This window comes from Antrostomus carolinensis, unplaced genomic scaffold, assembly GCF_000700745.2.
Source record: "Antrostomus carolinensis isolate BGI_N321 unplaced genomic scaffold, ASM70074v2 scaffold2865, whole genome shotgun sequence".
In the NCBI taxonomy this organism is placed as follows: Eukaryota; Metazoa; Chordata; class Aves; order Caprimulgiformes; family Caprimulgidae; genus Antrostomus; species Antrostomus carolinensis.
In genome coordinates, this window is record NW_010314045.1 from 25,248 (window position 1) to 50,341 (window position 25,094).

Sequence of the window (25,094 nt, forward strand, 5' to 3'; positions counted from 1 at the left end):
AGGGATCATCCCATCCCATCCCTGCCCCGCCCCACCAAAAAACCCCAAAAACCAAAAAAATCCCCTCTATATGAAATTCCTATACTTCTTTCAAAAAGACAGAAAAATAATTTTAAAAAAGCACCACACATTTCTGGTTTGCAGAGCAGAGAATGACAAATATTACAACCATTCCACAGTTGGAATGTGGAATTAAGATACCTCATAACAGAACTTACCATTTTCTAGGAACCACCAAAAAACCCCAAAAACCAAAAAAATCCCCTCTATATGAAATTCCTATACTTCTTTCAAAAAGACAGAAAAATAATTTTAAAAAAGCACCACACATTTCTGGTTTGCAGAGCAGAGAATGACAAATATTACAACCATTCCACAGTTGGAATGTGGAATTAAGATACCTCATAACAGAACTTACCATTTTCTAGGAATCAAGGAACAGGTTCTGGGCATATCCCTCCTCTAAAATAACGGAAGTCGTAAAGCGCGCTATTACAGTGTTCAGGTCCTTAATGATCCCTTGTTAAAATGTTGCCAAATGTGTGAAGCTGGGCCAAGTTATATATTCTGGCTGTTTTATAAAGATGCCTTGACCCACTTACCTTGAGTTTTACATATTTTCTGACAAGATCCAAGATGAAAGCCCACTGAACTGAGTGTTTGCGTCCTACCGCATGTGGAGGGGCAGGGAGAGAAGTGAGCAGCAATGTCTGCGTGGCTACAACACTATGTATATTCAGAGAAGAAGATGGGGGAGCTCTGCTAAAAGCTCTTCATGAAATACTTCCTATCTCATATGATTAGTGGTGCATACTGGAGCTGGAGGGATGGAGGGAGGAGTATGTAAAGGGTGAATGTGATTTTCCTGTTAACAGACATCAACACAAATAAATGGCGGTTTTGCTTATAAAAGTTTTAGTATTTAGTTTGTTGGGCAAACAAGAAAGGTTTAACATTAACATGCCCCCCTCCCCCATACATACACTCCATAATTAATGAGAAGGAAAGTAATTCTAGTAAAAACGATGAATGTGACCATCATGTGTGGCACCAGACAAAACCAAAACGCAGTGAAATCCTTGATTTGTCTCAGTAGCACAGTTGCTGGATTCAGCAGCTGTCTGGTGAGAGGGTAAGGGCGGCTCTCCCGCTGCAGCCACACCAGGCCCCGGGCAGTGCACACCCTGCTGACGTGTGCCATGCACCGGGGGCAGAGGTAGGGTGGGAGGGAAGGCTGAGGGAGGTAAAAAAACCCCCAGAGTATTAAGAGAAAACACTACAGCCCACCCAAATGCAGTGGCACCCACTCCCGCACTGAACCAGAGGTGGGATCTCTTAAAGGCACCTCTCACTCCTAACAACGAAATATATTCCTCATATTTAATAATTAAAAGACATTTATTTGGGACTGGATTACCAAATGCATGCTGGTAGTTGATTATTAAGCAGAGAGCTGACTTGAACAGAAGAGATTTGCACACCACTGCATTACTGGCTTAGCTAAACAGTTAAACTACATCACTTTAATTGATCAAACAGACCATTTCATCCAGCTTAGCCATACTGGGAACTACAATTAAAATATTTTGTGCCAAATCACTAATGAGATGAGGGTGACGATTTTAACGTAGGACAACACTTTCTCAAACCACAGAAATGCCATTATATCATCATTTTAATACCTAGGGGACTATGTTGACCTTAGATCAGAAATGAAACCCCAAAGGATGGGGAAGAATGAGAGTGGAGAAGACTGCCTCCCTTGTGATGAGTAACTTCCACTGAATCCACCAAACTGATTAGCTATCTCCCACCACTACTGTTACTAATTTAGGAGGCAGGAGAAATAGAGGGCACAGTGGTTTGTTGCTCATGAAAACAAATGAGAAAAAAACCCCAAACCAAGCCAAACATCTATGTGTTCATTGTGTCTCATGGCAAATCCAAATCCTGGACCTAAATTTCAAAAATACAAAGCAACTAAAACCACATAAGCACTCCTCTTTCTTTGTACACAGCAAGTGAGAGAAATGCACCAGAATCTCAAATGGAAAACAGTATTTGAAAATAGCCTCCTCAAAACTTCTCTCCTTAGGACCTTACAAAACATGTATCAAGCTGCAAAAAGCACTTAATATGAAGTTCCTAAATTCACAACTGGACACTCAGCAAGCCTCTCTCCCCCTTAAAAATAGAACAGGCTGATTTCCCAAGTGATCCTGTACATCTAGAAGGCCTTTTATTTAGGGGTGTTTACCGAACAAATTCAGTTGATGAGATGCACGCAACCAAGAGCCTCCCACTACACTTTCAGAAATGTCTTTTACCTTCTTTTCTGACAAGTCATGATCCAGCTCGTCTTCAGAATCATCCTCACTCTGCTGCTGTTGCTGCTGCTCCTGCATGTCCTTCATTTTAATCAGCAGCTCTGCCTTTGGTGCAGATGTGCTGTAGTAAGTAGAATTGGTTGTCAGGGAGATGGCAGACGGCACGCTCTGCTCCTCTTTCCTGGTAAAAAGTCAAAACTTTCATTAGCTGCCTTGACACCCTAATCGCCAAAAAGAAAGGACAATCTTTCAGAGCCACCATTCTGCCAAGCAAAGGGAAAGCCATTACCTATGGAAAGAGGATAAATAAATCCTGGTTGTGAAGAAAACTCGTATGAACTCAGCACACGCCCACCAAAAGCTAAAACTGAAGTAGCGCAGAAGACCTTTCACCATGACAATACGTAAAATGGACCTAAGATACCTCATCTGGAAACAAAATGTGAGGTTACATTTCACTAAGCAGTGCAAAGACCTCAGTGTCATAGAGAGTATCCTTTCAGACTGCCAAATGTGGGATACTGCAGCATAAGTATTTATCTTTTTGATGATGGAATTACACGTGAACTTCTCAAGAAGGCTACAGCATAATTTGTTAACTCATATCAAGAAAACAAGAGACCCACAGAACAGCAACATGGATGGAATTTAATTTTTTTCTTTCTTTGTTCTCATGCACTTCCAGGAAATGCCTCATGCCCACTTCAAGCTGTCTCTGTAAATTTTTCTCACATAAAAAAGGATAAAATATTTTTCCTTCTCTCTCCAGTTACTAGACCAGATGATCTTGGTAAAATATCTAATCACTATGAAATGGGAGAAGTTAATTATTCCTTAAGTTCTCCCACAAACAGTTTTTAACCAGGTCTCAAGGAACTTTTCATTTTGTACAACACTGTTCTTTTTTTGACATTAATGGTACTGTTGGCAGTATTGTGCTTGACTGCTATTCTAACAGAAGGGACCTAGAAAAGCCCCAAACCTCAACAGTGGGAAGATCCTCACCTTCAGCCCCCTGGGAAAACTGACACGCTTTGGACAGCGGCTTACAAGGAACGATTGGCCTACAGAGAGTAATACTCACTTCTCCTCTGAAATTTTTGGAGAAGGAACTTTTGGTAGGAGCTTCCTGCGCTGCTGAGCTTCTTCTAGGAGGTGTTCATCTTTAGGGAATATTCCAACCATTAGATCCATTGTTGTTTTTATTTTCACATTAGGATCTAGTATGTCTGCCAGGGATTTATCTCTTCCCACAATCTCTCTGGCTAGTTCCTCTGACTTCCAGTCTTCAAGGGTCTTCTCTTTGGCCTTTACGTAGCTGACTGCTGGCGTGGCAGCACTGCTGTCCTTCAAGTTGCTCCCAGGTTCTTCAGCTGGTTGAGGGTCAGCTGGTTTGGTTCTGGCTTCTGGCTCTGGCTCTACACTTTGTCTGGTGTACGCACAGAATCGTGAATAGGATTGCTCAGAAGTGCTGAGTGTTTTGATTTGGTCCTTTTCCAAACCACTGGGTAAAGCAGGAGGCTCCATAGTACTGACAAGACTTTGCCGACTCTCCTTCTCTGCACTGCTCTCAGAATGAACTATCTTGATGGGCACCATTTTCACTGTAGTATTGTTGTCTATAACCCTTTCAATTCTGGAAAATAAGGAAAATTCATCTTTAGAAATGGAAGAACCTTACATCTCAATTCTTCTCTGCAAATCAAAGGGGAAGCCCAAATATGAAAAATCATAGATAAGAGATCTAGGCAATGGAACATTCATTGCACTGTGCCTCGAATTCTAAATGTACATGTTTTATTTCCTCCCCACAAATTTTAAGTAGCATTAGTTAATTTGTAAGTAATCCTAACGCCAGCTTTGCACAATACTCATGGTACAGGACTTCTGTTTCCTTCCATCAACGTGTAAATGCAATCTCAGCAGCCAGGCCCCAGATTTGAGACAGTGCTGCTGAACTGCCCTTTCACCCCTTTGCTGCCACACGCACAGAGGAAAACGCATCTTGAGCTCAACCTCATCGCCTCACACAGATCCAACAGTGGCCTCAGCTTCTGGCCCGACAGGCGGCTTAGCTGCCTGGGGAGTTTGTGATGTCCTCACATCCATTCCCAGCTCTTCCACGGGAAGAGACAACAGACCAGATGGAAGCATTCTGCAGGCAAGGCCTTTGCTGAGCTACAGGAATGACAAATAATCACACATGGAAAACCTGGAAATAATTCAAAACTTAATTACATGATTTAAAAAAAAAAAGAAAAAATCTGTATTTGTAAAATTTCACACAAGATACAGAAGTTTAATAAATAGATCCCACCATAGTGTCCTATTTTTCTACTTAAAGAACAACAACCAGCCTCTGAAGAGGATAACACACAGTTCTAGATACTCCTTTTAAGGGAAGCTTAGAGCAAAAATTTTGTAACGCATAGCACAAAGAACCATCCTGGATATTCAGTAAGGCAAGCTATTTAAGGAGGAGGCTAACTTAGAATTTTAAATTGGACAAAAAAATGTTAAATAACATTACTGAAACATCTGTACTGTATGTAAACCATGTAAGAAACTGAAGTCTAGTTTGGTGGTTTTGAGTTTGCAGAAAGTTTAAAATTATTGTCATAGTGTGGGTTTGGAAGCTCTACAGCAAGGAAAGGAACATTGCCTGCTAGCTAAAATATCTGGTTTCATCTGGCTGGGTTGCTTGCCGCCTTTCAGATAAGTGACCAAGACATGCTGCAGCTCTCTTCCTCTAAGTGTGGGTGTGTCACTTTCCTTCAAAATAAACTTACACTTTATTGTGCTGTACTTTTATTTCAAAGGGAATAGCAAAATATGTTTGACTTCATATTTTTCATAAGTTGTTTCTTATATTTTACAGGTACATTTGCTTCTGAATGAAGGCACAGCCTCCCAATAGGTATTTACGTGCTTTGTGGACATGCTTTGGCGCACTGATCCGACTTTTGGGGCAGGTTTTCCAGCCCATGTCGAACCCCTCAACTCCTATTCAGTCGTGGCATTTTAATTCAGGGTGACTGTAATTTTAAAGAGCTTGCTCCCATGTCTGCCACTCAGCCCCAGCTGCCTGCCTGCAGAAGTGGGCTCTCCTGGCTGCAGCAGAGCTGAGCAGAGCCCTGCCACCACCCCCAACCCTTTCTTTTGTTTGTTTTTAAATAAAGCCCACACCTTTTGGAAGGAAGACTGGGAAGAGGAACACATTTTTGAATTTGGGGAAAATATGAGATGCGTGCATAAGTGTGGGGAGGGCAACTGAAAGAGAAGGGCTGACTGCAATTCTTCATCTAAAATGCCCAGCATCTGTTTTGAGACTCTGAGTACATTCCTCTCAGCCTAGTAAAAGATTTTCCAGATACTTAAGGCATCATCAAGTCAACTGACTTCAGTCAGAGCAAAGACAGCTCAACACCAGAAATTCTGTTTCTGCAGTCACTATCCCCCTGATTTCTGAAGGTTCTCCATTTGTGGGACCACGGCATGAAATTCTGCTTGTGGCCATTATGAAGCTTTACTCCAACCACGAGCACAGTCACTCCTTGACTCGAGTGTATGTTTACTGGAAATTTATTGATGCACATCTCCTGATGCACTCTTTTTCATCTTTATTATTGCTAAACAGTCACCTTTGGAAATAGCTGGGTTCTACACACCACCAGTATTTCCCCATGCTACACTGTTCTACCTAAAACACTGCAGGAAATCCTAGACACTTACTCAGTTTATCCTGTTGATAAACAAGACACCTTTCTTCAAGAAGAGTAAACAGCAACATGCTGACATCATCAAACATTAGCTGCCCACAGCATGCAAACTGGCATGTCCAAAAGCTCATACACAAAGAGCCAACAGAAGTAGTAAGCCAAATCTAATTAACTGCATATTAAGATAAATCTACTTGACATGTTTTACTCATATGAAGTACATACCATACAGTAAATACCACACAGAAGGTTGAGAGATATGGCCTGCATGTCTTTCCTTTTTTGCCACACCTGTTTTATTGAGTAATGTAATTATTAACTGGGGGCAATACATGGTGCACAAACAAGAGTTGTCTGGGCTTAAGAACTTTAAATGTTAACAAAAGATTTTCAGGGTAAGTGAAGTATCTGGAAAAGTATCTGGAAAATCCAGTACCTGAAGGGGCCTACAAGCAAGCTGGGGAGGGACTTTTTACAAGAGCAGTTAGTGACAGAACAAGGAGAAATGGCTTTAAACTGGAAGAGGGTAGGTTTAGATTAGACATTAGGAAGATATTCTTTCCTGTGAGGGTGGTGAGACACTGGCACAGGTTGCCCAAGGAAGCTGTGGATGCCCCCTCCCTGGAAGTGTTCAAGGCCAGGCTGGATGAGGCTTTGAGCAACCTGGTCTAGTGGAAGGTGTCCCTGCTGATGGCAGGGGGGTTGGAACTAGATGATCTTTAAGGTCCCTTCCAATCCAAACCATTCTGTGATTCTATGATATGCCCATCACTCAGATATGGGCATATAACTTGGCACACCTCAGTGCTCATTTCAATATTAAAGCTTAGTAAAAAGGAAGGACCAATACAACTACTTTTCTATGCATCCTTAGTACTTATTCATGAAGCAATATATTAAGGAAGTCATTACTAACGTCTTCAACCTTTGCACATAGATGCTAGGGTTTCACATGACTTTGCACTTTTCATAGTAAACTGTATTACTACTTCATGTTAAAAACACTGCAGGACAAAATACCATTTTTTTCCAGTTACAAGAAGAAAAACATCAAGGCATGTTTAGGAAAAAAAAGTGATTCATGCTTTCTATGTCATAAGGCACATTAGAAAACAGCATGATTGAGTCTATCCAACCACTTACATTACAGCAGAGAAAAGCTATTCCAATGACTTTTGCTCAGAGAAGTAACCTCTGCATTCATTCGGCTCGGAGGTTTTGTTTTCATTCTTTAACCATGGAATTATAGTGCTGAAGGAGTCATGAAAACTAAGATCCCTGATCTTCTTGGAAGAGTTTTTTATCTTGTGGGAGAATAACCTTTTATGATGTTAGCAGCTTATGACAGACACAGCAATCAATTAATTTCAGCTGGTTTGTCTAATTCTGAGTTTATCTAGCCTGGGAAAGTTCTCCCACTGAATTTTCAGCCTGTCTCAACCAAACAGTGCGGTGGACCTCTCTGCACACTACCTGGAGTGCTGGGCTTCATTGTAAAAGCAACGTGAAAACAGTCATGATTTGGCAGTGTACCTTACTGTGAGCGCTTTCAAAACAGATGTTCTCACAAAGGATACAGCTTCCCTTCCCACATCTGCTTTGTCCCCACACTGATTCATATTCATATACAGACTCAGGTGGGGGAAATTACAACACAGAATCTTTCATTTTGCCCAGACTTACAGTGGAAAATCCATTTGAATCCATCCCTTTCATTTTCTACTAACTGCCAGCTGTAACACCTGAGCAGCATCAGTCAACTAAAAGAAACCAATGACCAGCTGAAGGACTTTAATGGTACCAACTGGAATTTCACACAAGTCTTAGGTCTCTTTAGGACATGCTGGGATGGCTCATGTTTAATGACACCAAAGGATGTGTTTTTAGTAAAGAAAATGAACAGTCAACCATTAATAAGGTCTAACTGGGCAAAAAGTATCAATAAAATAGTAAAGGAGTTACATCTAGTACCTGGCTGGGTTCTCATCCTGTACGGACACAGGAGGTTTATCAGTGAGCTTCTGAGGAGCAAACTGAGGAGAAGGGGACCTTGATGTCTCCATGCCAGGTTTTTGAAGATACCGATACTTGGAAGATAATACAGATTCAGATCTAAGGTGCGTTTTTTCTTCTAAGTGCTGACAAACATTCTCCGTGGATGAGGCTGGCTGGAGCTGCTGTGGATTAGCGCTCTTCAGTTTTCCATTGAAAGCTGCGGGACTCTGACAGAGAGAGGAGTGACTGGCAACTGCTTCAGTGGAGCTGGGTGAGGAGGACGGAAAGGGCCGGCTGGGCGCTACCAGTAGAGGTTCCGAAGAGGTGCCAAGCGATGGCACAGAATTATCTGGTCGCTTGTACTTATCTCTCTTAGGTGGCGGCGGCCTCTGAGGGGCAGGTCCACGCTTCTTGTTCAGCAGCACCGGCTCTACCCTATGGTTCTCCTCTCCTTTGCCGCGGGACAGACAGGAGTGGTTCTCATTCAAGGTCTGTGGCTCAGAGCAGGGGAGATGAGGCAAGCTGCAATCCTTGCTCTTCTCGTTCACGTTTTCCTGAGAGTATCGGTAATCACTAGGCAACGTCCCGGATCTCCCCCGGCTCTCATGGGGCAGAACCGTAGGCTCTCGTGCATGCAAAGGTCTGACAGATGCCTTCCACTTGTGGCCTAAATTCTGGTCCAGCTGATCCCTCTTCTGTGGGTTTTCCCTCAGGGCCCCTGTGTCAGCTTGCCTAGAGAGAAGAAAATGTCATTAGTGCGTGGCTGATTTATTTTTTCCCTCGGCACGAGGCCGCTGCACTGATGCAGGAAGCTTGAACACCAAGATCACATCCAACATTTAACACCAACTCCTCCAATCTACAGTAACTGTACAGCACAAAGCCATCCTCTCATGTATGGGCACACACGCTTTACCTAATCTAACGTGATGAGTCAAAGCATAATGTCAGGCTAAATTAGGGTACAGAGTGACACAGGATGCGACACAACCTTCAGGTAACCCCAGGCGCTGCAGCGTGCACGGCACAGCCAAACGCGCAAATGGTGGTAGAAAATAAAACTGTCTCATGAAGAGGAATCTTAACACTAAAATTTAATTCTCTTCTTGCTCCAGAGTCAGTAATGAAGTGTGGAAAACAAGTTTCTTCTCTATATGCAAAATCAATACTTCAGTGTCATTTTAAACGTGACTTGAATACCATGAACTTTAATTATGAATGTGGAGGTTGAATTTTTGCATAACTGGTGAAAAATGAAATGAGCGCAAACAAAATGTTAGCTGAAGCTGAAACACTGGAAAAGGGAAAATTAATATCTCCTGAAAAAAAAAGGCAGAAAAGGAAATTTAGAAATGATAGAATTTTCCAGTCAGGCTTATTTTAAACTTGAACTTCTTTTGCCCTGTCAGCACAAATGACAAACAATGGCCAAAAAGGCCTTATCTTAGACAGAAATATTTTTGGGTTTGTTCCAATTTCACACTCTATTTCTCTAGCCAGGAAACAGGCTTTCACAGCTCCAGGCTTGTGCTTTGCCACAAGACATGTAGTTCATTTGTGCTCACCAAATAAAGACAAATTGGGAGAGAAACAGAAAGCAGGAAGAAAAATAAAAGGTACCTCTGGAGCCCTGAGAAGAGACAGGTTTGCTCTCTGCTTAAAGGAAGCTGAAGAGACACTGTGAGCTTAGAAAAGAAGTAAAGTAAAAGACTTCAGAGAGCTGCTAATATAATTTATGCTACTAACAGCCCTGGTCTCTGCATTTTGAAATAGTAACCCTGTAGACATACACTGCCCAAGCTTTCTTTCAAGGGGACTGTGAAAGAGGCATCTTTCCTACCTTACTCGTAAAGTATGGTTAACTTGAACTTTGAACATAAACTGGTTATTAACATTACTGTCCCAGTTTTGAGAATGTCTATTGGCAGTTAACACCACTGTGTATCAAAATGAAATTTGAGATGAAAGTACATTGTGGGAAGACAAACTGATTAGGTGTGGGTTCTACTTTCACACCTGTACAATCAAATTACATTCAAAATTATTAATTTTTAGTCCTTGGATCTGTGGTATTTTAGCACTCATAGAAAAAAGTTCTAAAAAATTCTTAGACATCGTCATTAAAGTGCTTGGCGTATGGGATTTTTAATAATTGCTCTTCACATTGATTTTTACATATCAGTAATAAAATAGCATTTTACTTCCAACAGAGATGGCTTTTTCATAATTTAATTAATGAACAGTCACATACACAACCTCTCTCTCTTATATGAAGTGTTAAATTTTAAAATTCAATTTTAACATGCAAATTTTCCATTTAACATGAATGAGGAGCTGAATATTGTTTAAACTCAGATCTCTTTGTATTGCTCTTAACTAAGAGCAGGTGGTTCAGACAACCTCAAGTTGTTTGACAAAATTCAGAGTCAATCTCTTTTACGAAACAGGCTTGTGCTGTTGACTCCTTTTTCCATTCATTGACTCCTATTTTAACACTGGAAGAAAGGCGGTTTTGTTAAGTAAAATGATGTAAGGCCAGAGAGACCAATGCCATTCAGATTTGGTTACGTGGCATCTCTAGAGTCAGCTGGTTTTCCCTAGTGAGTTCAACGTAAGCAGAACCGGGCCTGTAAATAGTTCCACTAATTTTAATGGAAATATTTACCAACTGAAGCCTGCAGACCCTAAGCATGAAATACTGTGTTTAAATCAGCGTTTTTCATTGTCTAGATAACCCATGTTATCTAGAGCACACTTTTCTCCTAGTTGACCTGTGCCAAAAAATTCTTGAGGCCTCTCTATTCATCTTCACATACAAAAGCCATAACACAAGACAGGGCAACAGCTGCACTTAGGTGCACGGAAGAATCAAGGGCACGACACAAAATGTCGCAAAGACATAAATCACATGCACCATCTCAGCCAGTTTGCAAAGTATACATTGAATTTGGCATGCACATCAGGAATGGGTGTGCTGGTGGAAGCCAACAGGACAGAGTATACCACCAATCTGACACGTTTACACATCCAAAGCACGTGACCAAATTTGCTTAATATTACCCTGGCTCGGAAGCTATGAATGCTTCAGTAGCCCTGTCACCTTCCAAAATAAAGTAAAAGGAAATAAAGAATCACAGCACAGAGAAATTTAGAGATGCTACATTTGCAAACGTGGAGATAAAATTCAGAGATTACATACGTGCCTTCATACAGCTTCCACAAAATTAACTGAACAAAATTTTGCAGTGCCACAGAAAATGGGTCTGAGGAAAGGTGGCTACATTCAATGCTGATGTTAATTTGCATTCAGAGTGAGTGGGTCCTCATGCAAAACATGCTTATCACATTATTTTGGAGAGATTTGAGCTTACTGTTGAGAAAGGAGGAAAAGAAAGCAAGCTTCAAGCCCCAGGAGAGGACAGTGGCAAGAACCTGCAAAGGTGTTACATTATTATCAATACCAAGAAGTCCACTAGGCTACTTTAAATCTGCAGGTGCTTCATATAATGATATGCCCAGAATACAGCTGTTTCAGAAATGAGGCCAGCAGGATTATGCAAGGATAGCGTACCACTGACAGGAACTCATCATTTATAACCAAACATTGCAAACTGAGAGAGATGAAACAGTTTTAAATCATCTGTAAACATGACAATAGACTTAATTATCACTTTAATTCTAAATAACAGACCAGTTCTTATCAAAAACATTAAACTTCAAATTATCTTCAAACCCCAAACTCCCCACATCCCCATGATACAATGCCACAACTACCCAAATGCAAGAGCCTTCCTGAGGCAACAGAATCGAGAAAGCTCAGACCACGTTCCCATTCCTGGCACGCGATGACATTACAGCTTTGGCTGTCAGACGACTTACACCACTCAGTTAACCTGAACTGCAAAGGAAGTGTAATCGACAGACCGACGCTGGTGATACCAAGTGGTATCAGCAAGGGTGAGTCTAGCACAGGAGGCTAACATGAGCCTTTTCTGCTATACCTGCTTCTGCTATTTAGGTACAGCAGCCTTCGCATCCAAATAGCGGGGGGCAGACACCCAAAGTAAGCTTCTAACTGAAAAGGAAGAATTAATTTATTACAAAAAACAGTCCTCCACATTTTTGAGAAGCTCTCCTTTAGAAGAAGGCTCAGCTCTCCCAGAAGAGGTCTGTGCAGAGAGGCAAGAGGCTTGTCAGTCAGGTAAGCTCGGGAGGAGCTCTGCTCTCTGGCTTGCATGTTCCACAAAGAGGCCACAGCCACCAAACGCTACCACCATGGGGGCAGATGTGTGTCTCCATAATGGCACTAAGTATTTCCTACCCAGATGGCCAAGTACACCTGTCTGTCTCCTTCTGGCTCTGTTAGCTTGGGGCACACATGCTCAGGACTGGAATGCAGAGGCCAAGTAAACACTAAGTCAGGGAAATCAACCAAATCTCCTCCCCAGTCCAGACAACCCCAGGTCCCCCACCAATAACACACCAGGCTATTTGAACAAACCAGAGACAGGTAACAGTCATGTAAGCTAGTGCATGCAAGCTAAACCATGGAGAGCTACACACACACACACACGTTAATAGGAGCCTGCCAGTGGAGTCGATGAGCAATTATGAGAATTAATCATTACGTATAGATGCCTATCAGAAGGATAACATTTTCAGTTGCCATAAAAAACAACCCCAAATCACTTTCTTCATCTGCCCCATACTCAGGATTTAGCTAAATCTGGACAGAGAGGTAGAATGATCTGACTTAATGTCATGTCTCAAGAAATGAAAGTCACTTTGATCAGCTCAATGTGCTTGATTTTTACCTGCCTGATTTACAGTTTCTTGAGAATGCTTCAAGCCAAGACAAACAGTGCCACAAGACACTCCAACTTTAAAATCCCAGACTAGATAAGCTTTGCAAAAATGCATTAGACAACATTTGAAAAATGCATTGTTTGTTAAAGACCTGACCTCTGTGCAAAAGTTTCACCACAAAACATAAGCACGGTTATGTAAGCAAAAACGTGTCCTGCACTAACTTACTGGCAAAAGAGAGCAAATGGAGTGTCTGTTTCTGATTTAGCTTGAATTCCTCCTCAAACACTACAAGCTACACTGGAACTATGCGTTCATACCTGAGTACGGCTCCTCCATAAAAGTCCTCACCCTGCAATAACAACCACCTCCTCCTAATCAAGGCCACAGTTCTGCAGTCCCTTTAAACTGATCTAAATGCAGATTTTTTTGCCAGAAGAGGCAGTCTCCTCCTTAGTCCACTCTGATTTTGTCTTCCTGCTCTCTCCATTGTATTAGCAGTACGATTGTACAGCCCCACAGAAGATTGGATCAAGGAACTAAGGAACTGACCTGGCTCGAAACAGACAATTATAGGGCTTAAAGCAATTCTGGAACACTGTCTTTGCTTATGCCCAAACCCTGTTTACAGGCAGAGTCCTTTCCAAGAGGCTACTTTTTCAGCCGTGAGCTTTATGTGCTGAAACTGTGTTTTCATTGTGCATTTGCCCAGCACTTGGCACCGTCGGATCCAAAAGCACTTCCGCAACAGCCTTCAAATAAGAGTAGTTTCTTCTACCCAATATAGTTCTGCTTAAGACCACAACAGGATGCTACAAAGTTGGAACAGGATGCAGAAGTCGGATTGTTCAAAATTTAGGAAAATGTTTGAGGTCTAATATCACATTTTAATCCATGTTGATATGGTCAATGCAATCTAATAGATTCAGCTCACCCTAAAGAAGACTCTACAAACAAACCACACAGTGGTTTCACTGTCTAGGGGATCAATTTAGTTGCCAAAACACAGGTGTCTTCTAATATTTAAGAAACATTAAATATTCAAAGGCATCAGTTCCCCTAAGAGGTGGCAGCTGGAAGCCAAGTGGGATAGGCTGGGCTATCTCAGGTCTCACTAGACACCTGTGTTTAGCTAACTCAGTCAAGCCCAAGATCTCTATGGATTATAAGCTGATTCAGCACTTCACTTGCGTGCAGACACGTTACTTCCATTAGGTATCTGAATCCTCATTCTGAGTCCCACATGCTTTTTCTTTCAGAGGCTCCAGGACACCAAAGGTTTTGAAACCCTCAAACTGGTTTTACTATTGCAGTGCCAAGGAGAGACTGACACCAGAACACGGCCATTTGGACATCCAATACAAGGGTAAGTATTACCAGCGGTCCATTTTTCTGATGAGCACTGTATCTGCTATCACTACTGAGTCAGTGCAGCACACGCTGCCCACCGTATAGTGACACATGAAGCACATTCCTAATATGCCAAATGAGAATTTGGACTACAACTACTTAGAAATCTTTAAAGATAAATGTGTAGAATAAAGGACGCTCCAGAAAACAGATCATTTAACCACCAAGATGGCTGTACCGTGACGGTCACTCCAGAAAGAGGCACAGCATGTAAGTCACTGCAAAGAAGTAGAGCTGTTCACTGCCTTGGTCTGAAGAGACAGATGATGACAAATAACATCCCAGAAGCATTATGGAAGCAAACAGTCTTAAAATCAAACCATGTGTCAAGATGAAAAGAATAATGAATGCTGAATGATGAGAGAGTGCTCATGATGCGAGTCTTGGTTTCCCAATTCTGTCTCTGAAAGCCTGTTAACGTCTGTGCCTGGACGGCAGCTCTCTGTTTAGTCAGTCACACCAAATACAGCTTAGTTCTTGCACCCAACACGATAAAGCAAAATGTCACTCTAGCTTAACAACCCTTGCATCATCACCTGGCTTTATCACAGAACGAAATATGATAACAGACACTGCTCGCCAGTCCGTCCATCCCACCAGAATTTATCTCCTGTCCTGCCTGCATGGCAAGGGGTTTTCATCTCACATCCTTTCTCTTTCTAAAAACATTACCTCTCTCCCCATGAAAATCAGAAACAAATTCAACAGACCCACTCTCATTCTGCAGTAGATAAGCAAAGATATGTTGATGGATGAAATGTAGGCCAGTCAGTCATGGGTAATGCACAATGCACAGGCCCACAGTAAAAATCAAATCCAATTAAAATTAAATTTCTTATGACAGCATAGGGGCAGAAGGGAAGAATCTTGTGGGAAAAAGGCAGAGAGAGGGATGTTTTTCTTTCCTTAGTTCAGAAAATAAAAGCCCCTCCTCCATTCTGCTGCACATCAAAAATCAATGATAAAAGATAATTTTTATGGCTGTATTCTTACTTGCTTTATCTCCTGCATGCCTTTTCTAGCATACAGGGGATTGCCTGCATGGAATTAAAATGACTCCTGCTCACTTAAGTCAAGCAGTTAATGTGTTCTGTACTTACACATTGAATTCAATCATCAGAATATCCCAACAGCATAACAAGAGCCATCATATTACACAAATGGCAACCACTGCAGAGACAAAAGACAATACTTCCCAACACTGCTAACAAGGAAATCACAGTCACAATAAAAAAACCTCAAAGAAAAATGATTGTTTCATCAATTTCCTAAAAAAATAATAAAAACCACCCCTACACTCCAGTTGCCACTCCTTTGATTTTTTTTTTCTCATCTAGACTTTTTTTCCCCCTGATATGCTGTTGCTATTTTCTTGTTGCTATTACTACTGAAAACAGCTGCTTGCAGCTGAACAAAAATTCAGTAACAGCACAGAAGCTATAAAATGAAACACTTTGTGAATAATAGCTAGGTCACCTGGGTTTCTCACATAGGCACCAAAATGAACACATCTCTAAAGGAAAAAAAAAAAAAAAATCCTAAATCAGTTATTTAAATTAATCAGCATGCATATGTACACATTTCAATAGCCATCATTTCACTCAGAGCCACACTCACCGCTTGCTTCCAATAGTCACATCCAATTCTCTCACACTCCCAGCTAATATCTCCTGCTGCTGTGGAAAAGGTCTTCGTGCAAGCCTGCGCTCACAGTAACAGGCTTGCCAGGAAAATAACGAGATGAAAATCTCTTGCACCACCCCTAGCCGAGAGGAACCCCGAGCCTGGCACCCTGAGCCACAACAACGGCACTGCAGCCCTCAGTCCAGAAAACAAGTATTTTCGAAAGGCGCTGCCTTCTAATTCCAGTGTGCACGATGCCAACTGTGAAAACAAAAGCTGCTAAAAACAGCGCGCCTGTGCGAGCGTATGCACACAGAGCATCTTAGCTGGAATTAACTCACGTTTTCCCCCTGTTCTCCCAACCCATCACTGAACAGAGCAGCCCATTAAGCTAAGCAAAATAAAATTCTGTACCAAGCATTGCATCATTCCTAGTTTGCTACTGTAGCTTCTGCTGATAAGAAGACACAGTCTGTACTCAAAGACCTGGAGAACAAAAGAAAGACTGTATGAATTAATACTGCAAATTTCTGTTCAGAACTGACAGGAAAAGGTAATTAAGGTGCGTGCCTCTAGCTGTTTCTCTCGCGCTTTAGCACTGAAGACAAGACAGTCTTACCAGGATTTACAGCTGTTTGCCCATATTCACTGGATCTGCAAGCTTTGCATCCCTGCGGAAGTGCCAGCCAGCCTAAAAGCCTTGCAGAACTGAATCTGCCTCAACCTCTGTGTCTCATTTACTGTAACACAGAGGATTTTCAAAGCCATGCCTCACAACAGCTGGCTTGTTTTTGCCTGCTTCTTATGATTGACAAGTTCATACAAGCTCCGTCAACTTTAACCTTGATAAGTGAAGGCTTGGTCTGTATTATATGTTACATCATCAGAAACTTCTGACCTCAGGGAAAAGATCTGAGACTTCAAAGCTTTTCCTTTCCCCCACACCCACCCCCTGGATTTGGTTATTTTAAAAAAAAAAAGATTTAAAAGACCTTTAAATTTTTAAGGGTTTTTCCTTTCATTTTTGAAGATCTTGATCCGCATTTCAGCAACAACAGTTCTGCAAGTTTTAAATATTTAAAATGATTTAGAAAGACCAGTGTGTTACTAGGCTCCTTCCTGAACAAAGTTCAAATAACCAAGTCTTTCATTTTAGAGGAGAGTCCTCATCAACAGCCCTCCAGCTTGAATTTTTTTGCATGTGTTGTGTGTACAGGCACTCTCTCTTGCAGGAGATTCAGCAGGGGAAGAACTAAACGCTTTCATGCTGCATGAGCAAATTACCACCCCCATGCTGCATCTTTAGAAACCAAAGGCATCGTGGCCTTCATCAGAGCAAAGCTCAAGCTCCTTTCAATTCTTCTACAAGAACACAGTAAATACAATAGAGAAATTGTGGATGATGCTTTAATATGTATTAAACAATCATTTTAAAGATGACCACTTTAAGAGGGAAGTGCTATTTACACTGCATGCAAAATCACATACAGCGGCTAGATATTATGATACAGCACCTATATCCAGTTAATATCCACCTGTAAAAATTTTATATCTCCCCTAAAATTTTTGTATCTCCAAAAGCTGTATGTGATTTCAAGATAGAGAGAGAATGATTTCAAGAAAACTCACTTCTTTACATAATACACCACCACTGGATAACAAACTGTAGCAAGTCTGGTTGGCCCGTGCATGGAAATAGATGTTAGAGCTGTCACATTACTTTTTAGTACAAAACTTTATTCAGATTTACTGGCAGAGAGAGTCTCCTGCATGACAGCAAATCACAATCCATGTTGCCTAAGGGCTTACAGCAGAAGGTGAACATTTCACAGGCTAGCTTTTAGCACCACACCATAAAGCCACTCCATATGTTAGAAATATACAAACTGCTGCACCGAGGAGACAAATCAGTCACCTATTTCCAAAGATGTTTTTCATCAAGTAACTTAGGGGAAAATTAAATCTACAATACATCAGCATATGATGCTTTTATGAGGATAACCACTGGAAACTATATCTTGTATTATCTCTAATCTCCCTACTCAACTGTTATCATTAAAATAGCCACAAGAAGATACCTGGATTTCTAGCGGTGCAATGAAAACTTAAGTCTTTAGTTTTCATTCTAAACCTCTTTCCAGGGAAAGCAGTAAAACCAAACTGGAACACAAAAATGGACTAATGCTTACAAATTTATCTCTGTTGCTCCCTCCATGAATTTTTTTCTGTGCCTTTCCTTTCACCCGCCCATAATTTCAGTACCTTCAGAATCATGTCTAGCACCTCTCCCAGCTTCTCACACTTGGTAACACTTACTTTTGGGGGCAGGGAAGGAAACTTCTTATAAGAAGAAACTACTCTCCAACACTTCCTTCCATCAGATCACAGTGGCCTCACATACCCCTAGCTGCCACTGCATGCACAGCGGAGAACAGATGTGCCAGCAGCAACTCAGTGACAGGAACTTCACTCTGTGTAAGAAGCTGGAAGTAGAGAGAAGGGGATATGTGAGGTGGGGTAGCTACCCTCAAGTGTAGAAACAGAGATTCAAAATTCACCTAACACAGAATCACAGAATAGAATAGATTGGAAAAGACCTTTAAGATCATCGAGTCCAATCATTAACCTCACACTGACAAGTCCTCAACTAAGCCATGTCCCTCAGCACTATGTCTACGTGACTCTTAAACGCCTCCAGGGATGGGGACTCCACCACTGCCCTGGGCAACCTGTTCCAATGCCTGATAACCCTTCCAGTAAAGAAATTCTTCCTCATATCCAATCTAAACTTTCCTTGGTGCAACTTGAGGCCATTTCATCATGTCCTATCACTTGTTACTTGGTTGAACAGACCAACCTCCACTTCTCCATACCCTCCTTTCAGGTAGCTGTAGAGAGCGATAAGGTCTCCCTTCAGCCTCCTTTTCTCCAGACTAAACAACCCCAGTTCCCTCTCAGCTGCTCCTCATCACACTTGTGCTCCAGACCCTTCACCAGCTTCGTTGCCCTTTTCTGGACATGTTCCACCACCTCCATGTCCCTCTTGTAGTGAGGGGCACAAAACTGAACATGGTACTGAAGCTGTGGCCTCACCAGTGCCGAGAACAGGGGGAAGATAATTCCCTGGTCCTACTGGCCACACTATTTCTGATACAAGCCAGGATGCTATTGGCCTTCTTGGCCACCTGTGCACACTGCTGGCTCATGTTCAGCCAGCTGTCAGCCAACACCCCCAGGTCCCTCTCTCTGCTGAGCAGCTCTCCAGCCTGGCCTTACTGAAACTCATACAGTTAGTCTTGGCCCACCAATCTAGTCTGTCCAGATCCCTCTGCAGAGCCTCCCTGCCCTCAAGCAGATCAAAACTTCCACCCAGCTTGGTGTCATCTGCAAACCGACTGAGGGTGCACTTGATCCCCTTGTCCAGATCACTGGTAAAGATGTTAAATAGTAGTGGCCCCAGTACTGAGCCCTGGAGAACACCACTCATGACTGGCTGCCAACTGGATTTAACTCCATTCACCATCACTCTTTGGGCAGGGCCCTCCAGACAGTTTTTTAGCCAGCAAAGTATGTGCCCATCCAAGCCATGAACAGCCAGTTTCTCCAGGAGAATGCTATGGGAAATGGTGTCAAAGGCTTTACTAAGTCCTGACAGACAACATCCACAGCCTTCTCTTCATCCACTAAGTGGGTGACCACGTTGTAGAAGGAGATCAGGAGAACAAAGGTAGAAAGAGAAGCCACACTTCAAGGGTGTGGGGAATGAGCAAATTGGATGGAGAAGAACCAGGGCTACATTACTGTAGCGTACTGTAAACCAAGCGCAGGCTTTGGAGACAGTCCAGCACCCACTTAATGAGATCCAGCAGTTGCTGGTGAGCCAGAGCGGAGCATCACACAGACCTGCAGGACACGCACCTGACAGCCCCTGGGCTGAGCAGGGCTGGGGGAGCCAGGAATGGGAAGGCAACGGGAGGAGCCTGCAGGGTTTAGCACTCTCACTTACCCACAACCAGTCCTAGATCCCCCAAAAAAAGCATTTGGGATGCCCTTGAAGAACCATCTCTCAGCTCAAGCAGCCTGAAAGTTTTAAAATGGACAACAGGAAGAAAAAAAAGGGTACAAGTGGGACAATTTATCATGCAATTCCTGCCTTGATCCTGAGGTATGAGAAGAATCTGGTTCAAAACTTTGCTGCTGAAGAGCTACCCTGTGCCAGCGGCCATATGTATTTAGACTAATCACTCTTGAAAGATCAAGGATCCACATTGTGGTATTTAATTTTGAAAAGGGCATTTACATACAAGAGAGGAATATTTTTAAAAGGAACAAGCCAGATGGTATAATACTAAGAGACAACATGCGACAGAAGATGCAATATATGAAATGAAACCCAGAGAGAATGCATTACACCTACCAAAAAACCAAGACAACCACCCTTTTTCCTCCCCTCTCTCTGTTCCCTCAGAAGGCTGGATTAAACAGTAATTAAAAGGACATCCAACAGAGAACTAAAGTCCTACCCAAGTAAGGAAAATCCAGAACTACTCTAGGAAAACAGATGTATAAACACAGTAAGGGGAGTGGGGGGGGAGGGGTGGGGAAAGGCTGAGGTACAAATTCTCAAAGGTGTTAGGACAAAAAAGGGAAAAAAAAAAAATCTGCTTTTTCAAACACAGGTATCTGTCAGGCAGATCATAGGGCCAAACTACAACAGTAAGAAATCAAAGAAAATAAGTCTGCAGCAGAATATCAACATGGACTCCCCTTCACATCTGCATGAGCAAAGAACAGCCTGTGCAGGAATTCTCAGGTGCTGTCCACCATTAAGTGGGTAGTCATGAGTTACCTGGGCTGGATGACAATCACCTGAAACTCCCCCAGAAGCAACTGCTGAAACAGTAGCTGCGACGCACAGCCGCCCCTTCCTCTGACACTTGCGCAACTGCTTGAGCACAGTGACATACGCAGTGTTTGGGGAGGAAGGGTGTGAGGGTGTTGAAGAGAAAGAATAAGAGAAAGACTAAAAAAAAAAAAAAGTCATTATTAATCTGCAGAACTTCAGAAGCATAAACTGAACATCTAAATTAAGCAAACAGGTAGAAATTATATGAAGAGATTCAGCAGCTGCACTAACTAGTGTGTTAAAATGACCAAGAAATCATTTGGGCTCACGCAGAAAAGCAGTGTCCTAGATGCCTTACTATTCTTAAAAGGAGTTGCTACACACGTGGACAGTAGTGATCTGGATGACAAGAGACTATTTGGATTTTTAGAAGATTCTTAAAAAAAAAAAAAAGAAATAAAAAATTATCCTCAGCAGAGGCACTCCAAACTTGACTGCCACAGGACAAAGTCGCTTGTATCATCACACGATTAACAGAAGCGGTTAGATCCAGACGATTTACAAAAGGGGTGGAAAAGAACGTGGTAACACTGGCTGCTGTGAGGAAATTATTCTGAGTAATAAAGACACAAGCCAAAGATTTCCTACCATTGAGTGAACGAGCCATAAAACAACAGATTAAATTCAGATTTAATAAATGCAAAGTAACCCACAGGATAGCTTTTCCTATACCTCAGCAACATATACAATGATGTACAACTGAAATTACTGCTATGCAGGAAGGAAAAGCTGGATGTCACAGACCATTCTATGAACAATATCATCCCCATACTCCACAGCAGTTAAAAAAAACAAAACCAAAAACAGAGAGAAAGAAAAAAGTCAAGATGAAGGAAACATTATGTTACTTTATGAATGTATAGCGTATGTATATGAATGATGTTGTTGCAGTTCTCCCACTGTTCCAAAAGGAACATCTGAGACACAGAAGAAGAAAATAACGATGGGCAAAGCCATAAACAGCGTTCACAGAGGAGACACCCCACCCAACCCCTCAGAAGTGGTGCTTTTCCTCACAACACATCAGCACACAAAGCTATGGATGTCAGAAGTCGATGTGGGTCCAAAACCTGTTAGACACATTTCTGAAAGAAAAACTCATCAAGATCAATTAACCTCAAATGCTGAGGACTGTGCCTCTTAGGTGCAGACCAGCAGAGGCTGGGCAGGGATACCCAGCGGCACGGCTCCGTGTTTGCCCTGTTTGTGCGCTGTCCAAGCATCTGCCACTGTTCAGTCAGAGAAGAGAGCCCTGCTTAGACAGACCTTTCGCCTGCCCTAGCATGACTGTTCTTAAGAATCAACTTCCCTCATGTATCAGCGATTCAAGGTTACACTGGCTCAAAGTGTGATGTTTACTTAGCTGTTATTAGTCAGTCACACACACTAGCACACTGGAAAGACACAGTGGTTCATGGCAATGTAACCTGTACTAATCACAAATATTTACAGAAATCTAAGGATGATAAAAGGTGTCAGGGGGCTCCCAACAGATGAACAGACACTGCTGGACTCTCCTTTGCTACTTCTACATGCACAGGAAGATCCACAGAAGTATTTTCTCAGATTCAGGCAAAATACAAACTTTGAAACAGCCTGTAAAAAGACTGTACTGCATCACCCTGTAGTTCATATGATACATACAATGACATCATTGGCAAAAAAAGTGGTCTGACAGATGCCTTAATAACCCATGTCTTAATGATACAGACATGCTAATATAAATAACAAGGGCTTCAGCAGCTCACGTTCTTGAAGTCTTTGTTAACAGCTTGTGAGGATGCACATTTGCTCTCCTGCACTTCTTTCAGATGGTGACAAATAGCTGCACACAACTTGCAGGAAAGGGAAAACTGCAATTGGTTTTTTATTTTTAACTTCATGCAAGAAGGTATTTTCACAAGTAAATTAACTGTCATTAGTAATTCAGATATATGAAATATTACTTCAACCAAACTGATATGTTCTGGCTGCGTAAAAAGCACGTTTTCTTTTCCCTTTAACTGAGTAGTTCATCTCCCTCAAAAATGAGCACTTACACCTTTTTAACAGTCCTTATTATACGTATACTGATTTTAAAAAGAAGACACTTCACTTTATATGCTCTTGAATAAAATTAATGTAGAAATTGTTAGTACACTGCACATTAGATGAAAAAGTAACCATGCACATTTTATAATTTATTTCCTACAAAATACTACTTGTTAGGTCATTCTATACTTAGCAAACTAACAGGAAATATTTATTTTCTTTAGAAGAATTTATGTGAAAAATGACAACAGCTGTAGGTTAAGTGTAGAACAGTGAACTTGGGACTTCTTTTGCACCATGAAATATTGAAGCTTGTTAATACATGCCATGAAATGTTTACCAAAGTAATTTTTCACCGATTTGTAAGGATGCAGTTGCCCAAGGTCATACCATTTCTTCCTCAAGAGGAAAAGGAAGGAAGGGGAAAATGCTTTGTTTATATAGTTCTGGTTAGAACATTAAGCTTGGGCATTTATGCCAATTTAGGCATCAAGAATGACTTCTACTTTGGTTTTGTATGGTAAAGGCTGTTCCTCTGTCTTAAAGAGCTGAGACAGGAGCAACTAGCAAGGCATGAAAAGTCTAAAGGAAACGTCTTGGAGTGTTTAATCAGAATTGAGTCATGCTGTGGTCCCATACTTGACATGCACATGCTCCTCTACTTGACACCTCTTAAACATTGCAGTATCTTCTGTGACCTGTGATATCGTAAATCCTCTTCCACTTTTTGAAATTATGTAAATTTCATAGACATTGCAGAAACAAATTAATAGAGCTACAAGTCAAATGTTCTTAGAAAGTAAGTAAGAGCAATGGCCATTAACATTGCTAGTAGATGGCAATCTCAAGCATTAGATCATAAAGCATTATTCGTTTGAAGCAGACTGACTTTTGTGTGTGCCGTGTCATCCTGCAGGAAGCCACAGACTACAGGCCAGAGCACACACTTTCATCTTTAACCTTTTGAATGGCTATGTAGGTTCAGAAATTGTGGAGACATCTCAAGGGAAGTTAATGATATAACCAGCACACGTCATTCAACAAATACAGAGAGAGAGACCTGTTTGAAGAAGGACAGACTTCACAGCTTTTCTTTTGTAACTAATTTGAAATAAAGAGTAGCATCATTGAAAACAAAAAAGCACCAACTTTTGTTTTACAGGTTATCAGACTCACATAACACTTCTAAAGAAATCTAAGTTAAAAACATATTTAGAATTGCATCAAGCCTCAGTATAAAAATATTCAGCTCGTCAGCTGACCATTTGCACGCCTGTAAGGTCATGACAAGAGTGGCTTGGTTCTTGCAGGAGGGATGACCATGGTTACTATGGACCACTGCTTTATCCTCCTATAAAAATAGTACTTTAAGATACATAAAATTGCAATTTAGAAGAACACGTTGTAGCTTTTCTAAAAAGGGAGACGAAATAACCTGAATTCACTGGAAGCACTCAGTAATCTCAGAGGGGAAAAACACAGCCCAAAGATGAAAGGAGTTCACAAATGATCTTCATCAACTTTTAAAAAACCCCAACTTTCAGAAGTAATGTCAATTTAGGTTTTGCAACTGTGTGCTAAAAAAAGCACACACAAAAAAATACTGTAGCAAAATGAACCAGCAGCAAAAAGCCCAGGAGAAAAAAAAACCTGCTTATCAAGCACTTTTTTTTTTTTTAAAACCATTTGCTGTTACAATACTCCAAACTTTTTTCATTCTAGATTCAGTGCATTAAAGAGACTTCATATTTCTCCTGAAAGTAATCAGGGAAGCTGTGACAGTAAGCATTTAAAGCTTATTTAAAACCCAAATTATTATTTTTTTCTGCAAAATAACTGGAGGGGAGGAAGGCCAGAGGCACCCTGTAGGACTGGACACTTTTTAACCCAGAGAAGGCACCCGTGGACTTCACAGCTGGCTCTCAGCTTGGATCCCTGCACATCTAACTGGCACAAATGCTGCGGTGCTGCTCCTGTGTCCAGCACAGTCACGTTGGCTTTGGTAGCACAAAGTCAACTGTCGCACACAGGCCTCAGTAGCACAAATTAAGGGCCATCAGCAATATAATCCAAACCCAAATTTTCAAATAAAATATTAAATACAACCACAAGAAAGACCCTAAGATTTGGGTAATATTTATGCTCTAGAATATACCACAGATTAGGCAGATTTGCTAGCCATTTGCAGATTGCTAGCTTTTGAAAGTAGCTTTTGCCACAAGCAGTCCAGTTCCTTTTGAGCACAGGAACACCTTTTCTTTTTTTTTTTTTTTTTTT

The 25,094-nt window shown here is 41.6% G+C and overlaps 1 protein-coding gene across 1 annotated transcript in view; it reads right to left on the reverse strand.

Annotated features, from left to right (window-relative positions):
- SHROOM2 (shroom family member 2) overlaps window positions 1-25,094 on the reverse strand; it is a gene marked incomplete at its 5' end in the record, with an annotated part of 44,260 nt that overhangs the window by 7,140 nt on the left and 12,026 nt on the right. The window contains 3 exons of the mRNA XM_010167482.1: window positions 2,328-2,508; window positions 3,412-3,963; window positions 8,018-8,773. Of these exons, the coding sequence (XP_010165784.1) occupies window positions 2,328-2,508; window positions 3,412-3,963; window positions 8,018-8,773 (1,489 nt within the window). The remainder of the gene's footprint in view (window positions 1-2,327; window positions 2,509-3,411; window positions 3,964-8,017; window positions 8,774-25,094) is intronic.